This window comes from Podarcis gaigeae (assembly GCF_964106915.1).
Source record: "Podarcis gaigeae genome assembly, chromosome: 8".
Taxonomy (NCBI): Eukaryota; Metazoa; Chordata; class Lepidosauria; order Squamata; family Lacertidae; genus Podarcis; species Podarcis gaigeae.
Window position 1 is genome coordinate 87,314,008 of NC_139684.1, and position 23,636 is coordinate 87,337,643.

The following is a 23,636-nucleotide window of genomic DNA, read 5'->3' on the forward strand; positions in this document are numbered from 1 at the left end:
CGCACAATGCCTTCGCCACTGGAAGCTTTCCTCACGTGGCACGGGGCCACTGGAGGCAGCTGGGCACAGGCCCAGGAGAACACGCCGCCCGCCACACCCTCTGCCTGGGCAGCTGCCCACACCAAGCCTCCGGTGAAACCGCAGCCGCACCTTCTCACGCAGCAAAGAAAACGTGAAATATTTTTAGCTGCCGGTGTGTGTCATTTGCCGTTGGGACTCCTGCATCACAGCGGGTTGGGCTGGATGACCCTAGGCGTCCCTTCCTACCCTGCTTATTCCATGTATCACTCGCCGAAGCTTCTTTGACGACAACACAATATTCAAGGGAGATTTGGGGCCTGTTTTGTGCCCCTATGACACACACACAGAGTTGTGCCACTTGCAGGGCACTTGAGGGCAGCCACCCTTGCCAAGGCCCCATCGGGAGAGTGGTGGCGGCTGGTGCCCAGTGCAAGAGGCTGGCAGACCCTTTTAGGGGTGATGTCCGAGCCCCACGGCAGGCAGAGACAACGCTGGGCCGGTTGTATGTAAGAAATCAGGCCAGGGGGTGGGGAGACGGCCGACTGAGGTTTTGGGGGCAGCGCCTGAACATAGAGAGTTGCAGCACATGGAAACGCCGTTTACCTTCCCGCTGGAGGGGTACCTATTTATCTACTTGCACTGGTATGCTTTCAAACTGCTAGGTGGGCAGGAGCTGGGACTGAGCAATGGGAGCTCACCCAGGGATTCAAACCGCCAACCTTCTGATCAGCAAGTCCTGGGCTCTGTGGTTTAACCCACAGCGCCACCCGTGCCCCTGAACCCGGGACACCCTTCTGCATGCCAAGCAGCTCTCCACCGCAGACCTCCTTTCCCACCCCCACCCCCACCCTAATGTACCAGCTGCCAAAAGTAGGAGAGGATGAAATTTGCAAACTCAGAAGGGGGAAAAGAAACCCGGGAGGCTAGGCTCTCTTTTGGCAAACATCTTTTTTGCAAAACAAAATAAATAAATCTCTCTTTTTTGCGCGCGGGGGGGTGGGGTGCGTTCTCTCTTCCAAGTCAAATTCCAGGGCGGCCCTTCCCTCCCCGCTCCCCTCCAGTCTTTGGTGGAAGGGGGGGGGGGTTGAGGCTGCCTGCCTGGCTCTGCAGCGGTGAATAATCGCACCCAAAATGTCTGCAGCGCAGGGCGAGAGCAAGCCCGGGCGTGAATCGGATCCGCCTGCCGGCCGACCCCCCCCACCTCCAGCCGCCGCGGTGCCCTGGAGACAGGCGGATCCGATTCCCTGAGAGAGAGAGAATCAGGGAGGAGAGGAAAAGGGGAGACGGAAAATGGGGACATCTTGGCAAGACCCCCCCCAAAAGCGGCAAAAAAACGCAGAGCAGCAGTTTCCCACGCAGAGGTAGGAGGCGCGTTGGACGGCTTTGGGGAGGGGGGACCCTCATTCCTCCGCCCAGTCCCCGCCTGGCAAAGTTTGGGGAAGTTTTTTTTGGGGGGGGGGTGAAGGACCCGCGCCCCCCAAACCCTTGGCCGCCCCCACCTAAAGGAGGCTTTTCGACCCCGGCTGGGCGCTTACAGGGAAAAGTTTGCCAAAGTTTAGCCAAGTTTCCCAAAGTTTAGCCAAGTTTCCCCAAGTTTGGCCAAGTTTGCCAAACTTTGCCCCCGTCCCCTCGCCCTCCGCGGACCGACCTGGGGCTGAACGGGCGCTGCTGGTGCTTCTCCCGGGGGGGCTCCGGCCGCCGCCGCCGTCGGGGCTCTTCCTGGGACTGATCCGCCGCCGCCGCCGCCGTGCGCCCCACGCCTCTCCCCCGGAACAGGTCGGGCTCCCTGCCCGCTGCCTCCGCCCACCGCCCACCGCGGCTTCCCTTGGCCGTCCAACAGGTAGGACAGCTCCGGAGCGGCTCCTGCTGCATTCTGGGACTGGTAGTCCTGCCCTGAACCGGATTATTAGGGCCGTTCACACGCACAAAGATTTGCATTTGGTGTTTTGGGTATTTTGTGGCATGGCAATGCATGTTTGCGTGCAAGCGTTGTTTACGCAAAGTATCTTTCCATTTCCCAATTTTTCTTGTTTCCAATTTTTCTTGTTTTCTAAATATTGTTTAACAATGTGTGAATGATTGTGTTTTTAGATGCATATGTTTGAAATGTGTCTCTTTTTTTGACATTCTTGTATTATTTAATAAAATCAATAAAAATTTAAAACACACACACGGGGCGCAGTGGGATCCGATTGGAGGCCCGCCGGCGCTCTGGGGGACCGACGCTGCAGGGAGACCTCTGAGCATGGGCAGAGTGCCCAGGCTGTCCCCGCAAGCCCTTCCCCTCTCTTTTTCTTTAGGGGGTGTGTGTCTGAAGTCATTCTTGCTGCTGGTCTGTCGGGGGATGGAGGGCGCTTATTTTAAGGTGTGGATACGGGGGTACAACACGCGCCCCCCCCATGGGTTTTAATGTTGTATTTTAATTTTGTTTTTAAAGTTGTATTTTAATCATTATTGATTGTTAGCCGCCCTGAGCCCGGTCTTGGCTGGGGAGGGCGGGGTATAAATAAAATTGTATTATTATTATTATTATTATTATTATTATTATTATTATTATTATTATTATAAACACCGACTTCTTTCAATTGCATTCCCTGTTGTTGTTTTTTCATTCTGATTCGCCCTGGATTTCCTGGAGGGAGGGGGCAAAAGTACTTTGCCCATGCTCAGAGGCCACATCACTGTCTCTGATGAGCTGGCACGTGGAGGGCAGGCGGCGTGGGGGCCAGCTAAAACAACCGAGGAGAGGATCGGGAAAGAGAAAAGGTGAAGGCAGCCCACCAGGGAACTTCTCCAGCTGGAGGGGGGAGAAGACTACAACTCCCAGCAGCCCCCGCGCCCGCCGGGTGACACATGGCTTTGGAATGCCAGCCTTTTCTCTCCGGCTCCTTCTAGCCAAGGTTGGCCGCCTGCAGCGCAGAAACCGGTCCAGAGAGCCGGGAATCGCCCTCGAGTCAGCAGCGCCTCTCCCCGAAAGCAGAAATGTAGCAGCCAAGCCAGGAGCGGTTCCTGGCCTTGCCAGCTTGGCATTTCTCTCCCCTGCTGAAGATTAAGATTAAGTCCATCACCAGATTCCCTCCAGGGCTTCACCTTGGTAATAATAATAATAATAATAATAATAATAATAATAATAATAATAATAATAATAATAATATATTTATACCCCGCCCAACTGGCTGGGTTTCCCCAGCCACTCTGGGCGGCTTCCAACAAAACACTAAAATACAATAACCTATTCACCATTAAAAGCTTCCCTAAACAGGGCTGCCTTCAGATGTCTTCTAAAAGTCTGGTAGTTATTTTTCTCTTTGACATCTGGTGGGAGGGAGTTCCACAGGGCAGGCGCCACCACCGAGAAGGCCCTCTGACTGGTTCCCTGCAACTTGGCTCCATCCTTAATAAGAGGGTGGCTAACTTAGAATCATAGATTTGGAAGGGTTCCCACAGGGTCATCTAGCCCAACCCCCCGCAATGCAGAAATCACTGATGAAGAATCCCTGGCACCCGTCCTCTGCTTAAAAACCGCCAATGGAGTTGGTGCCACTGCTGAATGTCTCTTACAATCAGAAAGTTCTTCCTGATGTTCAGTCGGAATTTCCTCTCCTGTAACTTGAAGCCACGGGTTCGAGTCCTACCGTCCAGTGCAGGAGAAAACAAGCTTTCTCCATCTTCCATGTGACAGCCCTTGAGATATTTAAAGATGGCTATCATATCATATTGACTATGCAAGCCTTTGACTGTGTCGACCACAGCAAACTATGACAAGTTCTTAAAGAAATGGGAGTGCCTGATCACCTCATCTGTCTCCTGAGAAATCTCTATGTGGGACAAGAAGCTACAGTTAGAACTGGATATGGAACAACTGATTGGTTCAAAATTGGGAAAGGAGTACGACAAGGCTGTATTTTGTCTCCCTGCTTATTTAACTTATATGCAGAATTCATCATGCGAAAGGCTGGGCTGGATGAATCCAAAAGCCGGAATTAAGATTGGTGGAAGAGTCCACCATCCCTCAGGCCATGTGGTGGGCTGGACTATATTTTTTTTGGGGGGGGGGATGAACAAATTCCTATGCCTCACAAATAACCCAGAGATGCATTTTAAATAAAAGGACACATTCTACTCATGTAAAAACATGCTGATTCCCGGACCGTCCGTGGGCCGGATTTAAAAGGCAGTTGGGCTGGATCCTGCCCACGGGCCTTAGGTTGCCAACCCCTGTCCTAGTGCAACGCTCTAACCACTACACCACACTGGCTCTTAATCAGGAAATTTCCCTCCACCGCACTGTCAAAAAGTGCCTGGGAACTTTTTTGAAAGCTGAATTCTCTTTTTTTGTTTTTTTTTCTTTAAAAAAGAAAAAAGAAATCTTTAAGCTGTCTATAGAAAAATGTCTGGTGACCTTTCTATAGGATGGAGTCAAAGCAAAGCAAAGCACCAATGCTTTTTTCATTAAAAAAAATAATTTTTAAATCCCGAAATCCAACGACACCCACAATTTGAAACACTTGCCGGAAAAAGGGGGGGTATCTGTTTGTAAACAGATTTTTTGTAAATAAGAATACTCATGTGCATTTGTGTAAAGCAAACACCAGCAGGGCGAGAATTTATTTGGCCATAATTGGGGAGAGGTGAGTGAATCACCGTCGGACTCTTGTAAATTTAACAGCCCCAAAGAGGAAACAGATAAAACACACCTTTACAACCATCTCAATCAATCAGAACATAAAAAGCCACATGTCTGAAACCACAAAAGCAACCACTGTGTCACAGAACTTGCCCTCAGACACAGATAAAAATTTTAATAGTGGTTTGATCGCCAGAATTTACATAGAATCAGGAAGGAAGTGAGCACTCCAGTCTCATTCTGTCTTCTTAATCTGATTCCCACCTCCCAATAAAAACTGAAAGACACAACGCACAAACACAAACCCTACCAATTTGCTTAAGCTCTGCAGTCATAAGAACCTGGTTTTCCAGGTCCTACTCTGACACTCTAACCACTACACCACACTGCCTCTTAATCAGGAAATCCCCCCCCCCATCCCACCCCTCGAAAAGTGCCTGGGAACTTTTTCACTTTACATTTAAGAATATCCATGTGCATTTTTGTAAAGCAAACATCGGCAGGGAGAGAGAATTTATTTGGCCATAACTGGGGCGAGGCGAATGAATCACAGTCGGACTCTTGAAGATTTAACAGTCCAGAAAAGGAAGCAGATAAAGCTCACCTTTACAACCGGCTCACTCGATCGGAACATCAAAACCACACGCCGAAAACCACAAAATCTATCACTTTGTGACATATCTTTCCCGTAGACACGGATATAATTTTTGCAAGTGGTTTGATCTCCAGGATTTAAAGGTAAAGGTAAAGGACCCCTGACCATTAGGTCCATTCATGACCAACTCTGGGGTTGCGGCGCTCATCTTGCTTTATTGGCCGAGGGAGCCGGCGTACAGCTTCCGGGTCATGTGGCCAGCATGGCTAAGGCACTTCTGACGAACCAGAGCAGGGCACAGAAATGCCGTTTACCTGCCCGCTGGAGCAATACCTATTTATCTACTTGCACTCTGACGTGCTTTCGAACTGCTAGGTTGGCAGGAGCAGGGACCGAGCAACAGGAGCTCACCCCGTCAAGGGGATTCGAACTGCCAACCTTCAGATCGGCAAGTCCTAGGCTCTGTGGTTTAACCCACAGCGCCACCCGCATCCAGGATTTACATAGAGCCAGAAAGGAAGTGAACATCCCAGTCTCGTTCTGCTTCCTCAATCTATTTCCCAACTCCCAATAAAGGTTGAAAGACACAACACATGCACAAACCCTTTGAGTTTGTTTAAGCTCTGCAGTCGTAAGGCCATAAGATCAGGCCAGCATCCTGTTTCAGGCCAGCATCCTGTTCTCCCAGTGGCCAAATACCTCTAGGAACCCAGGTAGACTGCTTCTAGACCTGGAGGCTCTATAAGAAGTCCCTGCTGGACCAGGTAGGTCGATGGCCAATTTGGCCAGCATCCTGTTCTCACAGTGGCCAACAAGGTGCTCAAATGGGAAGCTCAGAAACTGGATCTGACCACAAGAACGTTCTCCCCTCCTGGTATTCAGAATTAAGGCCTCTGTCCGTAGAGACGGGACATAGCCGTTGTGGCTCTTAGCCACTGATAGTCACGGGTAAGTCTTATCCTCTGTAATCCCACGTATCAAATGAAATCAAACCACCGCACAGAACTTGCAGGTGGTGTTTCAGGTGGTAAATCTGTTCTTAGCCATCTACAGAGCATGCATGCAAAAATATATAATCCTCTGTTTTGTCCATACAGGTGGGTGTGTTTTTTAAAAGTGGTTTGTGGCCATAATAACCAAAAGGGTACCAGTGCCACACCTAGGCTTACCGCCGACTTTCCTTCTACACTTCAGGATCTCCTGGCACAGGAGTCCTACTCTCTCGGGGCCTAGTTTTTAAAAGTGCTATTCTCTTCCCCAGAGCATCGCTGACAGCAGGGCTAAGGAAAGCAACAGCTCCATCTGTCGGTGCTTGAAAGAAACACGCAGCAGACTTCAATGCAGTTTAGCGCTGTACAATTAACTCCAAGGCACTTCAAAAGGCAGGCTTCTCGGCAGTGCGGAAGGAAAGGCTCTGCGGTGTTTCGTCGAGGAAATGAAGGAGGTGTGAGTGGCTTCATAAACCAGTGGCTAAAAAGAAATATCAATGAGGTGTGCTTCAGTGCCCTTCAACGCTGCTCAAGTAATTCTAATGCACTTGGAAGGCTGACTTGCAAGATGAGAGGCTAATGAAGACATAAACTGAAATATATGGTATAATAATAATAATAATAATAATAATAATAATAATAATAATAATAGAAAGAGTATCATTGCACATGTGCAGAGTGCTTTTCCCTCACCACCACTGAGTAGCCAAAGCTGACTCCCACTTATCTGGGGTTTGAAGTGCCTCAATTTCGGTCAGCCCATATAACATATCCTGTTTCAAAAGTAAGCACTGGGTTTTTCCCTGATGGTGGGGCATAGAAAATGCTATTTTAAAAACACAACATTTGCAAAAAGCTGCGGCTTCTTTCATGCTAGGAGTGCATGGAAGCCAATGCAACGTCTTTTGGGTGAACACACAAACACTCACTTCCACACATACAGCCACACGCGAGACGCATGCCTGGACATGTGTTTTAGACCTAAGAACGATGCGTCATAAATAAAAGAGGGAGGGAGGGAGGCAACGATGGGGTGGAGGGCAGGAATGCTTTGCAAAAGGCCCCTTTTTTAGTGCAGAAACAAAACATGCCTTGTTGGGTCATCAGAAGAAGGGGGAAACGCGTAGGCATGCCACGGTCCGGCCACCCCAACCTGGTCCTCTCTTTGGAGTTCTGAGTTCGAAACAGCTGGCGGGGAGCAGATCAGGGAAGTCTGTAAGACATGTCTGGGGACCAGTCAGGGAGCAGGACTCTTTAATGGATAGTCAGCGGACGTCTGCCCCACCCCTCTGCAGATGGAGGGTCTCCCGATCGCATCAGCGTCCAGAAAAGGGCAGCCCCTGACCCCAGCCCCCACATAGGGCAGCCCCCAGACTGGGCCTTGCAGGGACTTTTCTGTCCACCATTCTTGCATGGGCAGCTGGGAACAAGGCAGCCCTGCCTGCGTCCGGACTTCAGACAGGAATGTCTCTCTCGGACAGGGGCAAATTCTCGGCTTCTTCTTGGTCTCTGTGCTGGGCCTCTGGTCTCCCCGTGCCGGGGAGTTTGCAGCTGCTGAAATAAAACCACATGCAACAGGTTTGGGGGGTGATGCTGGTGAAATAAAAAAAATAAGGTCTTATATAGATAATAAATGTTCATAAATGTACCAAGCAAACACGTACATAAAGATATATAAACCACATGTCTGAAGCAGCACAGGAAAACAGCCCTGAAAACCATTTTGACTCCCAAACTGACCCAATGATTTCTCTGCAAGGTCAAAGGAAAATGGACAAGCCTCCCCATTGTCTTTTCCATCACAAATCCTGTCTTAAGGGTATGAATAGGGTGAGCCTGTGAGCTGGCTCAGGAACTAAGTATTTATCATTACAAAAGACTGGCCAGGCTCCCCAGGGTATCCAATCAAGTAACCATTAACAGGTAACTTGCCAGACAGGAGGTAAACAACGCACTCAGATTTCTGCTGTAGACTGCCTTTTCTGTGATGTAGGTATGATGTGTCTGGAGGTGGTCTTGGACTCCAGGGTGGGCAATTTAAAATGTTTATATAAGGGCAGGCACACCTTTGTTCTGGGTCCTCCTCCTTTCCTGCGTGTGAGGGGAGCACCCTGTTGCAACAGATCAATAAAGACCAGGCTTATGAGCTGCTTTGCTTCTCAATATTCTCTGTTTGGCCTCTGTTCTTTTCTCCGACTGATGGAGAACCTGCAAAGGACTCTATAAGGGCTCTTGTGTCCCCCATAAGGAAATAAGGGCAGATTTTCGTTTATTACACTGGAGAGGTCTGAAGGTACCAGTCCCCATCAGACCTGCTGACTTTACAGAATTCTGCACTGCAGGAGAGGAAAATTGGGGAGATAAAGGCCTGATTTAAATAGCCAGGGCTGAAGCAACAGCGGTACCTACAGGCAGCTCAGGACATTGCTAACCCTATCGTAACATTGCCCTCTCTCCCTCCATCCATCCTGAAGCCAGAGGGGGGTTATGCTCTGGCCCCATCATCTAGAGCAGTGTTTCCCAACCTTGTGCCTCCAGATGTTTTTGGCCTACAACTCCCATCATCCCTAGCTAGCAAGACCAGTGGTCAGGGATGATGGGAGTTGTAGGCCAAAAACATCTGGAGGCACAAGGTTGGGAAACACTGATCTAGAGAACTAAGGGATGCTGGTCGGGTGTGAAATATGCTCATAAAAGCACGGTGCCCCTCCAGATCAGACTGTACTGCTCTGAGTATGTAACTTCAAGCATTGGCAACTGAGCTCGCTACTTTTCCTCTGCCCTCCCCATTCCTCTTTCCTCTTGCGTCTTTTCGATCGAGAGCCTGCAGGCAAGGCTTGCCTGACCTTTCAATCTCCTAGGACACCTGAGAAGCTTTACAAGTAAGGAATAATGTTATGAAACCACCTGGGTCAGAGCATCTAACCATGTTGTCTACTCTGGCTGGCAGCCGCTCTCAGTCTTTCCCATCACGTTCTCCCAATGGACCTTTATTTTTAATCTGGAGATGCCAGGCTTTTGCATTAAATGTAGGCAATTTGTCCCCCTCTTTCCTATTGTTGCCAACTGCCGCGCAGACACCGTGCTCTCGTGTACCTACAGTGGTGTAAAAGGCGTCAGGCTTGGCTCCCGGGGTCTCCTCTTGGGCCCAATCCGGTGGCTCCTGGGGAAAGGAGAGACAGGTAAATCTTTTTTTGTCTTTTTCGGCAGTTTTATTTATTTATTAACGTTATTACGTTATATCGGTAAAGAATATCGTATTACAGTACAATGCTTATTATCATATAATTTTCAACATGTTTACAAAATTTATATACAAAGTTTATATACCTAAAGGTAACAAAAAAGGAAGGGGAAAAAAGGACAAAAAAGTCATATCTGTACCAACACTTTGGACTTCCTGTCTATCCCATTGTATATTCCTTTTTTACAATTGAATGTACTCTTATTATTGTATATTTCTTTAGGTAAAGGTAAAGTGACCCCTGACCATTAGGTCCAGTCATGGCGACTCTGGGGTTGTGGCGCTCATCTCGCTTTATTGGCCCAGAGAGCCGGCGTACAGCTTCCGGGTCATGTGGCCAGCATGTCTAAGCCGCTTCTGGTGAAGCAGAGCAGCGCACGGAAATGCTGTTTACCTTCCTGCCAGAGTGCTACCTATTTATCTACTTGCACTTTGATGTGCTTTCAAACTGCTAGGTTGGCAGGAGCAGGGACCGAGCAACGGGAGCTCACCCCGTCGCGGGGATTCGAACCGCTGACCTTCTGATCGGCAAGTCCTAGGCTCTGTGGTTTAACCCACAGTGCCACCCGCGTCCCCAGTATATTTCTTTACCCTTGGTCTCATTTCTCAACTCAGTCTTCAACGTCAATCAAATGCTAGCATAGATAGCAAACCTTTGCTGTATTTTTGAACATATATCTTATATCTATCCCACTTTTCCATAAATTTTTGTTTTGAATTGCCTCCCAGGCTATTTGTCAACTGCACCATTACAGCAAATTATTGTAGCTTGTTATGCCAATTCGTTATTGTCGGGGCTTCCTGTTCCTTCCACCCCTTTGCCACCAAAGTATGAGTTGCAGCCGTTGCATATTAAAATACCTCCCTAACGGCTTTCGGGATGTCCCTGGAGAGACAGGTAAATCTAGCGATCCAACTGTTTATAAGGAGGCACCTACAGAGATGGGGAAAAGGGGGTTCTCCCTGGTGAATTGGGAGCACTGAGCTGTTTCTATGGGGCAATAAAGGCAGCTTCACTCCCCCCCCCCCCCCACAGTGATTCATGCATTCGATTCATCAAAACTGGATTACCGCAGTTGCACTCTACTTTCTCTTGCAACAGATCCAGAACGCTGCAGCACAATTGCTGGCAGGAACAGTGCTGGATGTACATATAAGCTAAACAAGCTATAGCTTAGGGCCCCACTCTGTTGGGGGTCCCAAACAAAATTAAAGGAAAAAGAAATTGGATGTACACTTGCAAAATATAAGATAAAAAACAAATAAAATAAAACCTACATCCAGCAACGGTGTTTTGTGTTATGTAGGTCATGAAATTAAAAGACGCCTGCTTCTTGGGAGAAAAGCAATGACAAACCTAGACAGCATCTTAAAAAGCAGAGACATCACCTTGCCAACAAAGGTCCGTATAGTTAAAGCTCTGGTTTTCCCAGTAGTGATGTATGGAAGTGAGAGCTGGACCATAAAGAAGGCTGATCGCTGAAGAATGGATGCTTTTGAATTCTGGTGCTGGAGGAGACTCTTGAGAGTCCCATGGACTGCAAGAAGATCAAACCTCTCCATTCTGAAGGAAATCAGCCCTGAGCGCTCACTGGAAGGATAGATCCTGAAGCTGAGGCTCCAAGACTTTGGCCACCTCATGAGAAGAGAAGACTCCCTGGAAAAGACCCTGATTTTGGGAAAGATGGAGGGCACAAGGAGAAGGGGACAACAGAGGACGAGATGGTGGGACAGTGTTCTCGAAGCTACAAACATGAGTTTGACCAAACTGCGGGAGGCAGTGGAAGATAGGAGTGCCTGGCGTGCTCTGGTCCAGGGGGTCACGAAGAGGCAGACACAACTAAACGACTAATCAACAACAAATGATGTAAGTCATGGGCCCCGCCTGCTAGGCTGCTCCCTAAAATATCATTGGTTTGCTCATTTCCATATCAATTGCTTTGATAAAATACATATTTTGTTATGTGCAAATGGCTTTAGATACCTATTAAAGATAAAGGTAAAGGGACCCCTGACCATTAGGTCCAGTCGTGACCGACTCTGGGGTTGCAGCGTTCATCTCGCTTTACTGGCCCAGGGAGCCGGTGTACAGCTTCCGGGTCATGTGGCCAGCATGACTAAGTCGCTTCTGGCTAACCAGAGCACCGCACGGAAATGCTGTTTACCTTCCCGCTGGAGCGGTACCTATTTATCTACTTGTACTTTGACGTGCTTTCGAACTGCTAGGTTGGCAGGAGCAGAGACCGAGCAATGAGAGCTCACCCCGTCGCGGGGATTCAAACTGCCGACCTTCCGATCAGCAAGCCCTAGGCTCTGTGCTTTAACCCACAGCGCCACCCGTGTCCCTTTAGATACATATTAGGCCATAAATTACCAAATAGTATATATTCAACACAAAAAACAGCGACAATTTGTTGTTGACAAAGGACAGCTGGACATATAAATGGCCCCGTTACCTTCAGGAGATTAGGGCCTCATCAAAACCTAAATCCGGTCCTGGGCAGGAAGGTAGCCTTGGCAACACCTGTGCTCAGAGATCTGCTCTGATTCCCAATGGCCACATTCAAGGTGCTGCTATTAATATATAAAGCCCTGTGCAATTTGGGACCGGTTCACCTGTGAGATCTCCTTATCCCAGGTACCTCCCCCTCAACCGCTTCGATCTATGGAAGTGGCCCTGTTCCAGCTGCCACATAAGACCCCATTCCACATTTGTAAAGAAGTAAATATTTTAGTGTGGCAGCACCTGAACTCTGGCACCAGGCAAATAGATGTTGATGCGTGTTTTCATTGTTTATTTTATCTTCCGAATGTTTTAAAGAGTTTTCATGGTTAGTTCTGCTGTTCTGGCAGTTCCCTCCCTGTGAGAAGCCAAGTTACAGGGAACCAGGCAGAGGGCCTTCTCGGTGGTGGCGCCCGCCCTGTGGAACGGCCTCCCACAAAGAGAAAAACAACAACTACCAGACTTTTAGAAGACATCTGAAGGCAGTCCTGTTTAAGGAAGCTATTAATGTTTAATAGGTTATTGTATTTTAATATTCCGTTGGAAGCCGCCCAGAGTGGCTGGGGAAACACAGCCAGATGGGCAGGGTATAAATAATAAATTATTATTATTATTATTATTATTATTATTATTATTATTATTATTATTATTATTATTTACCACTTACCTCTCACCTTTCAAACGTTTCCGCCGAGGCCTGGAAAAAGAGGAAAACATATATTTACACAAGCGGAAGCGGATGGATTGGTTGAAGCTGATCTGGTGTGTGTGCCTCCCATAGAAAAAGCACCCAGTCCGGCATCCTGTTTTCGAAGTGGCCAAATATCCCTAAGAACCTAGGAATGTAGATAGACTGCCGCTGCAGCTGGAGGTTCCACAAGGAACTAAGAAGAGCCTGGCTGTTGGATCAGGCCAATGGCCCAACTAGTCCAGCATCCTCCATGAATTTGTCTCTTCCTCTTCTAAAGCCATTCAAGCGGGTGGCCATCCCTGCTTCCTGTGGCAGTGAGTTCCATGGTCTAACTCTGTGCTGTGTGAAAGGAGCCCTTTCCTACATATGTCCTGAATTTCCAGCTTCATTATATGTCCATGAGTTCTAGTCTTATGAGAGAGGGAGACGAGAAATTGCCACTTCCTCCATGCCACACATGCGAAACATGCTCTAAGTGTGATTTGACGAATGATCTTATGAATATCTACACAAGTCTGGAAGGCAGAATAGCCTGATGTCGGTACAAGACCCAATCCTTTCTCAATAATAATAATAATAATAATATTTTATTTATATCCCGCCCTCTCCAGCCGAAACCGGGCTCAGAGCGGCTAACAACAGTAAAATAATACAATATTCTAAAATCAGTTCATTATAAAATCAGTTCAAATTGAATTAATGGCAACCATTGGGCTAGAGTTCTGTGAGGATTACCGAAGGAGGGGGTCAGACTGCGCCTTGGCCAAAGGCCTGGTGGAACAGCTCCGTCTTGCAGGCCCTGTGGAAAGATGTCAAGTCCCGCATGGCCCTAGTCTCTTGTGACAGAGCGTTCCACCAGGCCGGGGCCAGTACTGAAAAGGCCCTGGCTCTGGTTGAGGCCTCCCTGTGGCCCGGGACCTCCAGGATGTTTTTGTTTGAAGACCATAAGGTCCTCCGTGGGACATACCAGGAGAGGCGGTCCCGTAGGTACGAGGGTCCTAGGCTGTATAGGGCTTTAATATACTTAATTCTGCTCTAGTTAAATTATGAGAAGACAAATTAACAACTAATGATCCTTTTCTCCTGTGAGGACGTGTCATCTGGCCCTTGCGAAAACCCGGACAGCGCCTACCGGATCTGTTTGTTCTTCTTTTTATCATTGTCACTGAACCACCAATATACGTTGTTGTGAGCACAATCATTTTTGTCCCCGCTGAATTTCTGCACTTTCAATTTCTTGACCTCCTCCGTGAAGGTCTTTAGATCCTTCTCCAGTCTGCATCAATTTGTCCATTTCCTGAGTGTTCGGTTGAGCTTTCAGATTATCCGATACCATACTTATTTATAAACTTTGACCATATCACTCCTTCCTCCTCCCCCCCCCCTGAAGAGTCCCAAATGCACATTTTCTAAAATTAAGGGAATGGGTAGATATGGGAGAGGGGGGGGAAACACTCTGCACGTGCTCAGGGGCACTTTTACAAGTGCACCGTACATTATAGGGATGAGCTGCGGTTTGGGAAATAGGTTCTGGGGTGCAGCAAGAATGAGCTGTGGCATGAAATGGAACCCTTCCCCCCCCCAATTTTTTTGGGGGGTTTTCACAATATTATAAACAAACAAACAAACAAGACAAACAAACATAAATCATAGCCTTATTGAAAATTAAGTTAAGTGACTTCCTCGCTTCCCCTTGGTTGAATTTCATTGCATGTCCTTTTAACGGTTTTCCAAATCCCAATTCTTATGAAATTTAACTTAAACATTAACATCCTTAAATCTTCACCTTGTGGAATTAAACATATGAATTCATCACTTCACATAAATAAAATCCTAAGCCAATTAAGTATCTGCAAGCTATTTTCAATTAATTTAACTTAACAATTTTAACTAGATAATCATTAAATTTATTCCACTCTTCCTGATACTCCTCCTCCTTCTGGTCGCGGAACCCTTTATGCCCCTCCACACACACCCAACATCCAGTTGCAGACCCTCCGCACCAAACCTCCCAGCTGGCTTCTGCTTGGCCTTTGTCTTACCTGCAAGAGCAACGGGTATGCTCCACAAACTTCATTTCTTCCTGTTGCGTCGTGCCCAGGATGGGGCTCACTCGGACCACCTGCCAAGGGGGAAGGGGGACACGTCACCTTCCACCAGCTGCCCCCACTCCAGCTCCCGTCCTCCTCGGGTACCTGCCCCACTAGACGGCGGAGACAGTGTGCTGGGCATACCCTCGCATGCTGGACATACCCTCGCGTGCCTGCTAGGCTTCTTGCCAAATCCTGGGTCAGATCGAATGTTAGTCATACACTAAACTAGCCAAGGGATGTTTTCCCCATATGTACTGGGAATGCCCAGCGGTAAAGGAATTCTGGAATAAAATCCTAAAGGTTATTAATGAACTGTTTAAAGTGAAGCTTTCAATAGACTTTGATTACATGACAATGGGAACACGGCTATAGAGAAAGGGGACCAGTTTACCTTCAAAGCTATGATATCAGCGGGAAAGGCAACGATAGCTTTAGGTTGGGAAGATAGAGGAAAATGGACAGTAGAGGCATGGAATAGTTATTTTTTTGAACTTGTTCAGTTGGACATTGTCGTAGTCATGTCACAGGAAACAACGTGGAAGGTCAAGTCCACCACGATAAGGAACAGATGGGACCCCTGTCTTCAATGGATTAAAAACTACTGGGACAAAAGACATTCGGTGGAAATGAAAGACACTATGCCCGTGGCTGAGGATAACTGTTTGAACCCTTCCAATGGATATGGATATGGGGGTGGGGGTGGGGTGGGAAGGGAGGGGAAGGGAAAAAATGTATAGGAAATTTAAAAATTGGAAGGAGATAATATAATGTATGTAAAAATCCCGAAATAAAAAAAAAGAATATATATATAATCCAGCCCACCACATGGTCTGAGGGATGGTGGACCGGCCTATGCGGGGGGGGGGGGGAGGTTGAAAAAGTCATATGGATTTGACCCATTGGCATCCATCGTGGAATCACCGAGTTGGAAGGGGCACCCAAGGGTCATCTAGGCCCACCCCCTGCAATGCAGGAATCTCAACTGAAGCATTCATGACTGATGGCCATCCAGCCACTGCTTAAAACCTCCAGGGAAGGAGAATCCATCACCTTCCCCGGCGTTGAACAGCTCTTTACCGTCTTGCCTAAGGTTTAGTCGGAATCTCCTGTCTTGTATCTCAAAGCTACGGGTTCGAGTCCTACCCTCCAGAGCAGGAGAAAACAAGCTAATTCCCCTCTTCCATGGGACAGCTCTTCAGACATGCAAAGATGGCTATCATATCACCTTTCAGTCTCCTCTTCAGCTACCTCAACCGTTCCTTGCAAGGCTTGGGAGGTTCATCTGCCATGAGTTCTTTAGTTGTGATTCCTGCATTGACTTGGGGGGTCGGCTACATGACCTCTGGGGGATCCCTTCCAACCGTACAGTACTATGAGCATTAAGTGTGCCTCTGGTTTTACATGTAACTAAGCAACTGTGAGTCTGGGACCCTGAGCAGACGCCAGTCACTGCAATAAGTGGAGTGAGGTTGAGGGAAACCACCAGAGCTCTGCAAGGTGACGGTGTTAAGGAAGGGCTAAAGGTCCGATTCCTGCTTTGCAGGGGGTTGAGCTGGATGACCTTTGGGGGTCCCTTTGAACTCTACAATTCCGTGATGCCTCTGTGGTTCTAGGACTTGGGGCAGGGCAGCAGCCCTTTCCCCACCGGCGCACCTGCAAGTCGATGGTCCGGGTCTCCACAGCGATGCACTCCAGGCTCTCGTCTCCACAGCAACCGGCACATCTCCAGAGAGGGACACAGGGGGGCTTGAAGATGTGCTCAGACTCGTGGGGGAATTCGCTCAGGATGTCCACCAGGGTCTCCCGGGCTCGGCAGTAGCTGCGGCTCCAGACCTCTTCGAAGGGCACCACTGCAGAACATACAGTCAATATCTATATGAAGCCACTGGGAGAGATCATCAGGGGGTTTGGGCTGGGTGTCCATCAATATGCAGATGATACCCAGCTCTACCTCTCTTTTAAATCAGAACCAGTGAAGGTCCTGTGTGAGTGTCTGGAGGCGGTTGGAGGATGGATGGACGGCTAACAGATTGAGGTTGAATCCTGACAAGACAGAAATTTTGTTTTTGGGGGGACAGAGGGCGGGTGGGTGTGGGGGACTCCCTGGTCCTGAATGGGGTAACTGTGCCCCTGAAGGACCAGGTGCACAGCCTGGGAGTCATTTTGGACTCACAGCTGTCCATGGAGGCGCAGGTCAATTCTGTGTCCAGGGCAGCTGTTTATCAGCTCCATCTGGTACGCAGGATGAGACCCTCCCTGCCCACAGACTGTCTCGCCAGAGTGGTGCATGCTCTAGTTATCTCCTGCTTGGACTACTGCAATGCTCTCTATGTGGGGCGACCTTTGAAGATGACCTGGAAACTGCAACTAATCCCGAATGCGGCAGCCAGACTGGTGACAGCACATAACACCGGTCTTGAAAGACCTACATTGGCTCCCAGTACGTTTCCGAGCACAATTCAAAGTGTTGGTGCTGACCTTTAAAGCCCTAAACAGCCTCGGTCCAGTATACCTGAAGGAGCGTCTCCACCCCTATCGTTCAGCCCAGACACTGAGATCCAGCTCTGAGAGCCTTCTGGCGGTTCCCACATTGCGAGAAGTGAGGTTACAGGGAACCAGACAGAGGGCCTTCTCAGTGGTGGTGCCCGCCCTGTGGAAACGCCGTTTACCTTCCCGCTGGAGCGGTACCTATTTATCTACTTGCCCTTGACGTGCTTTCAAACTGCTAGGTTGGCAGGAGCAGGGACCAAGCAACGGGAGCTCACCCCGTCACGGGGATTCGAACCGCCGACCTTCTGATTGGCAAGTCCTAGGCTCTGTGGTTTAACCCACAGCGCCACCTGCGTCCCCCTTTACTTTTACCTTTTTATAAAATCTAAATGGAACACCAGCCAGTAATCTGGCCGAAGCATTTTGGAGCAACTGACATTTCAATTTTGGACCAACGTAAAACCCCACGTGGAGCACATTGCAGTAATCCAGCCTGAAAGTTACCAGTGCCTGGAGTTCAGTGGCCAAGTCATCTCTGTCCGAAAGGGGCTGTAGCTGGCGAACAAAACGCTGTTTGCCACTGGGTGCAAACTCTGCAATTTGGAAGGTTGTGGCTTTTCCATGTGGGGAAGGCAGTGAGTTTTTCAGAAAGGGGAAGGTGGGGTCATGAAACTCACCTCCTGCTGGCTGCTCGGAAGTCAACACCGGCTGTAAGTGAAAGGAGGACCAGTTAGAAAGGAGCACCCTTGGGTGGGGTCTGTGATAGTACACTGAGGTCCTGCTCCGAGGGCCTTCTGGCGGTTCCCTCCCTGAGAGAAGTGAAGCTACAGGGAACCAGGCACAGGGCCTTCTCAGTGGTGGCGCCTGCCCTGTGGAATGCCCTCCCTTCAGATGTCAAGGAAATAAACAACTACAGTGGCACATGGGTTCTCAAACACCTTGATACTCTCAAACACCTTGATACTCAAACAACTTGGAACCCAAACACTGCAAACCTGGAAGTAAGTGTTCTGGTTTGCGAACATTTTTCGGAAGCCAAACATGCTCCGTTTTGAGTGTAACGCTTCCGATTTGAGTGTTATGCTGAGGTCTGTCTGTTTTTGCTATTTTGCATTTTTGTTTTTGTGGCTTTTCTTGTTTTGGTTTTGTGACTGTGTGAAACCCAATTCAGCTACTAATTGATTGGTCGTGTGACTGCAGTACATTGTTTATTGCTTTCATTTCATGGATCAGTGGTCTCGTTAGATAGTAAAATTCATGTTAAATTGCTGTTTTAGGGGTTGTTTTTAAAAGTATGGAACAGATTAATCCGATTTGCATCACTTTATATAGGAAAGTGCACCTTGGTTTTGGAACGCTTTGGTTTTGGAACGGACTTCTGGAACGGATTAAGTTTGAGAACCAAGTTTGAGTCACTGTACATGACTTTTAGAAGACAACTGAAGGCAGCCCTGTGTAGGGATGTTTTAAATGTTTGATGTTTTATTGTAGGCAGACCTTAATTCTAAAGCAGTTCTTTTAAAACTATCTAGAAGCTGCTTTACCAGGGATAGCCACTAGATGGCGGTCCACCGCTACAAGACAATTGAAAGTTAGCTTCAGCTCAAGGGAATCAATCGGCTGGTTTTCGGGGGCAAAAATTATTGTCTATAATCATTTTATGCATTTTATTATTCCATAAAATTTATACACCGTTTAATTGTATTAAAAAAAGAGAGATTGACAGCAGTTTGCAAAAAAAAAACCCCAATGAAATTAGCAATAAGAAGAACTGAGACAATAATTCTTTCAAAAAGTTGAACAGGCTAAAAACAGATTAAAACTCGCACCAGCTTTCTAAATATCTGGGCAAAACGGCGTTAATTCATTTATTTACAGGCTACAGCTCGTCTCGCCATGCTTTTGAACGTGCGCATGTCCACTTGCAGAGAGAGTCTTGCCCTGGAATTTCTTAAATAAATTAATAGCTTTGCCTAGTGGTTAGAATCCCCCACTCGACCGTGTTGCTGCCTCTCAGCCTAACCTACCTCGCGGGGTTGTTGTGGGGATTAAATGAGGACGGGAGGGATGCAGGCGCAGCTCCTTGGAGAAACAGGTGGGACAGAAATATGGTAAATAAATAACAGTAAATAAATATATTTTTAAGGCCTTCTTTTCTCAGGCATCCGAATCAATTCGAGCTGTTTTGCCTCCGCTGAATTTGTTGGTTTCTCTGCCGCTTCTAGGGATATTACTGGGGCGCGGCGGTGTGCCATATTCCCCCCTACTTTTAACTTGGCATATTTGGCTGTCGCTTAGACGATGGAGCGCATCTCGTTTCGGCTGATCCGGAGGACAGGACCCAAACCAAACAAGAAAAGGCGAATTCAAGCTAAATATGAAAAATACCTTCTGGCCGGGACAGGCGCAGAGCTGCCCTTCGCTGGAGGCTCATTAGCAGAGGCGATGAATAAGGCAATGAAATTAATAATGTCTAATAAATACAAAAAACGTTCGCTAATGAATGCCCGCCGGGTTGATTCATCCCCATACGGAGAAGAAATCTGTGTCCCTGCTGCCAAAAAAACCCCGCTTTGCAAGGACCACGGCGCGCTCTGCCTGGGACAGAAATAGTTTCTTGCCTCCTTCCAAACTCTCTGCACCCCCAGATGTATTTTTTAAAAATACGCAAGGCTGGAGAGTTCAGGGGAATTTAACACCCGTCTCCCGCTGGCTCTGCCCACGGCAACAGCGAGGCGAGGCTTCCTGGGACACATGGCAAGACCTTCGTGCTGGGGGGAAGGCTGGTCTTTTTATTCCCTTTTCCACTTTTTGAAGAGGGCATGCAGGAGCCCCGAGCCCTGGGAGAGAGCCCCGCGCCTTTCCCTCCTCCTCCAGACCCCACCCGGTGCCACCCGGAGGCTCTTTTTACCTGAGCGCACAAGAGGGCGATTGCCACCAGGTACCCAGGGACTGGCATCCTCTTCGTCCTGGATCTGCTCGAGGAGCGGACGGTGGGTGCTGGGACAGCGAGGTCCAGGCTCGCCCAGCTCCGGAGTCAGCAGAGGAGGGCATCAGACAAGCCGGAGCGGGACAAGCGGGTGGCACCGACCGGGCGCTCCATGGGTGGCAGCGGAGAGAGAGACCTTTCTTCTGACCCGCTTCTCCTGGAAGTTGGAAGCAAATAAGAGGATGGATGAAATGAGGGAGGGAGAGGCTGGCCAAGAGTGTTGGGGGGGGGGGGAGGCTGGGAGGCGGGGGGGGGCAGGAAGGGGCAGAGGGAAGCGGGATCAGGGCATGTCCTGGAGAGAAGGAAATAAAGTTGGAGCTCCACCCCAGCTGGAAAAAGGAGGGGCTTTCAAAGGCAGGCTCCCCCCCCCCGTCGAAGCTCCAGCTGGAGCCTCTTCAGGGCTCTGTCTGTGCTCAGGGCACCGGGGGTGAGGCGGGGGGGGGGGGCAACTTAGCAGAGGCTAGGGAAGAATCCCTGCGCCCTGGCACGGGCAGCGGCGCCTGCGTGCGTCTTGGCGCACGCACACGGGGCGCTCCTGTGGCCAAGCAGGTGGAAGAGTCTTGTGGCATCTGAAAGGAGGGCGGTGCCAGTGTTGTGCGTTGGTCAGAGTGGGGGTTCGCAAAGCGGGTCGTGGCGCCCCCTGGGGGCGGGATTAACCGCGGGGCGCTGGAAGTGGTGATTTAAGAACCCTGCTTTGTTGTTGTTGTTTAGTCGTTTAGTCGTGCCCGCCTCTTCGTGACCCCGTGGACCAGAGCACACCAGGCACTCCTGTCTTCCACTGCCTCCCGCACTTTGGTCAAACTCATGCTGGCAGCTTCAAGAACACTGTCCCACCATCTCGTCCTCCGTCGTCCCCTTCTCCTTGGGCCCTCCATCTTTCCCAACATCAGGGTCTTTTCCAGGGAGTCTTCTCTTCTCCCGAGGTGCCCAAAGTCTTGGAGCCTCAGCTTCAGGATCTGTCCTTCCAGTGAGCACTCAGGGCTGATTTCCTTCAGAATGGAGAGGTTTGATCTTCTTGCAGTCCATGGGACTCTCAAGAGTCTCCTCCAGCACCAGAATTCAAAAGCATCCATTCTCTGGCGATCAGCCTTCTTTATGGTCCAGCTCTCACTTCGGACCTTTAACTATACGGACCTTTGTCGGCAAGGTGATGTCTCTGCTTTTTAAGATGCTGTCTAGGTTTGTAATTGCTCTTCTCCCAATAAGCAGGTGTCTTTTAATTACGTGACTGCTGTCACCAACTGCAGTGATCATGGAGCCCAAGAAAGTAAAATCTCTCGCTGCCTCCATTTCTTCCCTTTGTATTTGCCAGGCGGTGATGGGAAGAACCCTGCTAAAGCGGCTTTATTAAGCCAGACGTGTGGAAACTGGTTATCACTTCATCAAGGCCACTCATTGCATTGAGAATGTGCTGAGTAGCGAGTTAGTCCCCAATAATGTGGAATGTTAAGACTCTTGCTAAATGACTGTCAAATTTTGAAAGGCGGGGGCCGCTCAACTGAGTTCATCTGTGCTGTTGTATTAGTTAAACTACATCGTTTAGATTGGAATCCGAATAAAGATGCAATTAATCTTCCCTGCTTTGAATTTTATTGGGCTATTATCTTGTTCAGTGGGTCGTGGAATCTGCTATTTTGAATAATGCTTTTTATAGGGTGGGTGGGGCTCTGGGGCATGAGTTTATGGAATCGAAGGGGTGCCTGAGTTTGAGAGCCACTGCAATAATAATAATAATAATAATAATAATAATAATAATAATAATAATAATGTATTTATACCCCGCCCATCTGGCTGAGTTTCCCCAGCCACTCTGGGCGGCTTCCAACAGAATATTAAAATACAATAGTATATTAAACATTAAAAGCTTCACTACACAGGGCTGCCTTCAGATGTCTTCTAAAAGTCTGGTAGTTGTTCTTCTCTTTGACATCTAATGGGAGGGCGTTCCACAGGGCGGGTGCCACCACCAAGGAGGCCCTCTGCCTGGTTCCCTGTAACTTGGCTTCTCGCAGCGAGGGAACCGCTAGAAGGGCGTTGGTGCTGGACCTCAGTGTCCGGTCAGAATGATGGGGGTGGAGATGCTCCTTCAGGTATACTGGGCCTTTGAGGTCGTTTAGGGCTTTAAAGGTCAGCACCAAGACTCTGAACACTGCTTTAACATAGAATCATAGAATCATAGAGTTGGAAGAGACCACAAGGGCCATCGAGTCCAACCCCCTGCCAAGCAGGAAACACCATCAGAGCACTCCTGACATATGGTTGTCAAGCCTCTGCTTAAAGACCTCCAAAGAAGGAGACTCCACCACACTCCTTGGCAGCAAATTCCACTGTCAAACAGCTCTTACTGTCAGGAAGTTCTTCCTAATGTTTAGGTGGAATCTTCTTTCTTGTAGTTTGGAGCCATTGCTCCGTGTCCGCTTCTCTGGAGCAGCAGAAAACAACCTTTCTCCCTCCTCGATGTGACATCCTTTTATATATTTGAACATGGCTATCATATCACCCCTTAACCTCCTCTTCTCCAGGCTAAACATGCCCAGCTCCCTTAGCCGTTCCTCATAAGGCATCGTTTCCAGGCCTTTGACCATTTTGGTTGCCCTTCTCTGGACACGTTCCAGTTTGTCAGTGTCCTTCTTGAACTGTGGTGCCCAGACATGTAGGACTGAGACCTGCGAGATACCAGGGTTCATATCCTCTCATTTGGCTATGAGGTTCACCAGGTGTAGCCTTCAGGGCCAGTCACTGCCTGACAGCTTAGCCTACCTCAAAGGGCTGTTGTGAGGATTAAATGAGGAGCAGGAGAAGAACCATGGGCACCACCTTGAACTCCTTGGAGAAAAAGGGCCGGATATAAATGCAACAAATAAACAATAAGAAGAATACATTGAGTGGGTAAGAATACACTTATCCGATCCCTAGAATGTCATCCTGAATTGCATGGGTAACTAAGTCCATATTGAGGCCTGGGGAGATGTAACCCAATGTATTTCTGTCATTTGGTTTTAAATTGTTTTTAGCATGGCTTTTTAATGGTTTTAGCTGCCCTGGGACCTTGGAGTGGATGGTAGGTGATAAATGATTGTAATTAATGATGCAATGCATACCTTTATTAGGCCAGCCAAAATACCACAAAATGAAATATCACAAAATTAGCTTCTGAGTCCTCCAGAAATCTTCATCAGGCTTGATGGGATAAGAGAGGAGGGGGAAGGGAAGGGTTCTGGTTTTTCGGCTGTTGAAAACATGGAGATTCAGGCCAACATTTTCCCCTCCCTGCCTGCTTCCCATCCCATCTCACTGTTCCGTTTCCTTGCTGGCCTGTTGAAGGACTGTGAAGAAACGAAAAGCTTCCAGGCTATTTTGCAATATTTGGTTTGGCCTGTTATGAGCTATGGAA

At 48.5% G+C, this 23,636-nt stretch overlaps 2 protein-coding genes and 1 long non-coding RNA gene across 7 annotated transcripts in view; 1 reads left to right on the forward strand and 2 right to left on the reverse strand.

The window, feature by feature from the left end:
• Positions 1 to 1,833, reverse strand: part of PPP1R13L (protein phosphatase 1 regulatory subunit 13 like) — a 52,956-nt gene extending 51,123 nt beyond the window's left edge. Inside the window, exon 1 of the mRNA XM_083753745.1 lies at positions 1,670 to 1,833. The gene's annotated coding sequence lies outside the window, so the exon portion shown is untranslated. The remainder of the gene's footprint in view (positions 1 to 1,669) is intronic.
• On the forward strand, positions 1,308 to 21,818 carry LOC310851842. Of its 3 annotated transcripts, none has more exons than XR_014567870.1 (2): positions 1,308 to 1,382; positions 21,555 to 21,818. It is a non-coding gene; the product is annotated as an uncharacterized lncRNA (long non-coding RNA). The 3 variants fall into 3 exon arrangements; XR_014567871.1 differs by lacking the exon at positions 1,308 to 1,382 and adding an exon at positions 8,990 to 9,114; XR_014567872.1 differs by lacking the exon at positions 1,308 to 1,382 and adding an exon at positions 19,063 to 20,194.
• The window catches only part of LOC310851731 (snake venom vascular endothelial growth factor toxin HF-like), a 55,864-nt gene continuing 36,713 nt past the window's right edge, over positions 4,486 to 23,636 (reverse strand). Inside the window, exons 1-7 of one of the 3 annotated variants that reach the window (XR_014567794.1) lie at positions 20,165 to 20,910; positions 17,931 to 17,961; positions 16,417 to 16,613; positions 14,713 to 14,792; positions 12,647 to 12,676; positions 8,878 to 9,395; positions 4,486 to 8,737 (exon numbers count right to left, since the gene is read on the reverse strand). Coding sequence is in view for 2 of the 3 variants with exons in the window: in XM_083754395.1 (XP_083610521.1) it covers positions 7,687 to 7,825; positions 9,333 to 9,395; positions 12,647 to 12,676; positions 14,713 to 14,792; positions 16,417 to 16,613; positions 17,931 to 17,961; positions 20,165 to 20,212 (588 nt within the window). In the remaining variant the exon portion in view is untranslated. Of the gene's footprint in view, positions 8,738 to 8,877; positions 9,396 to 12,646; positions 12,677 to 14,712; positions 14,793 to 16,416; positions 16,614 to 17,930; positions 17,962 to 20,164; positions 20,914 to 23,636 lie in introns of those variants that run through there. The other 2 variants (XM_083754396.1, XM_083754395.1) reach the window with 2 other exon arrangements.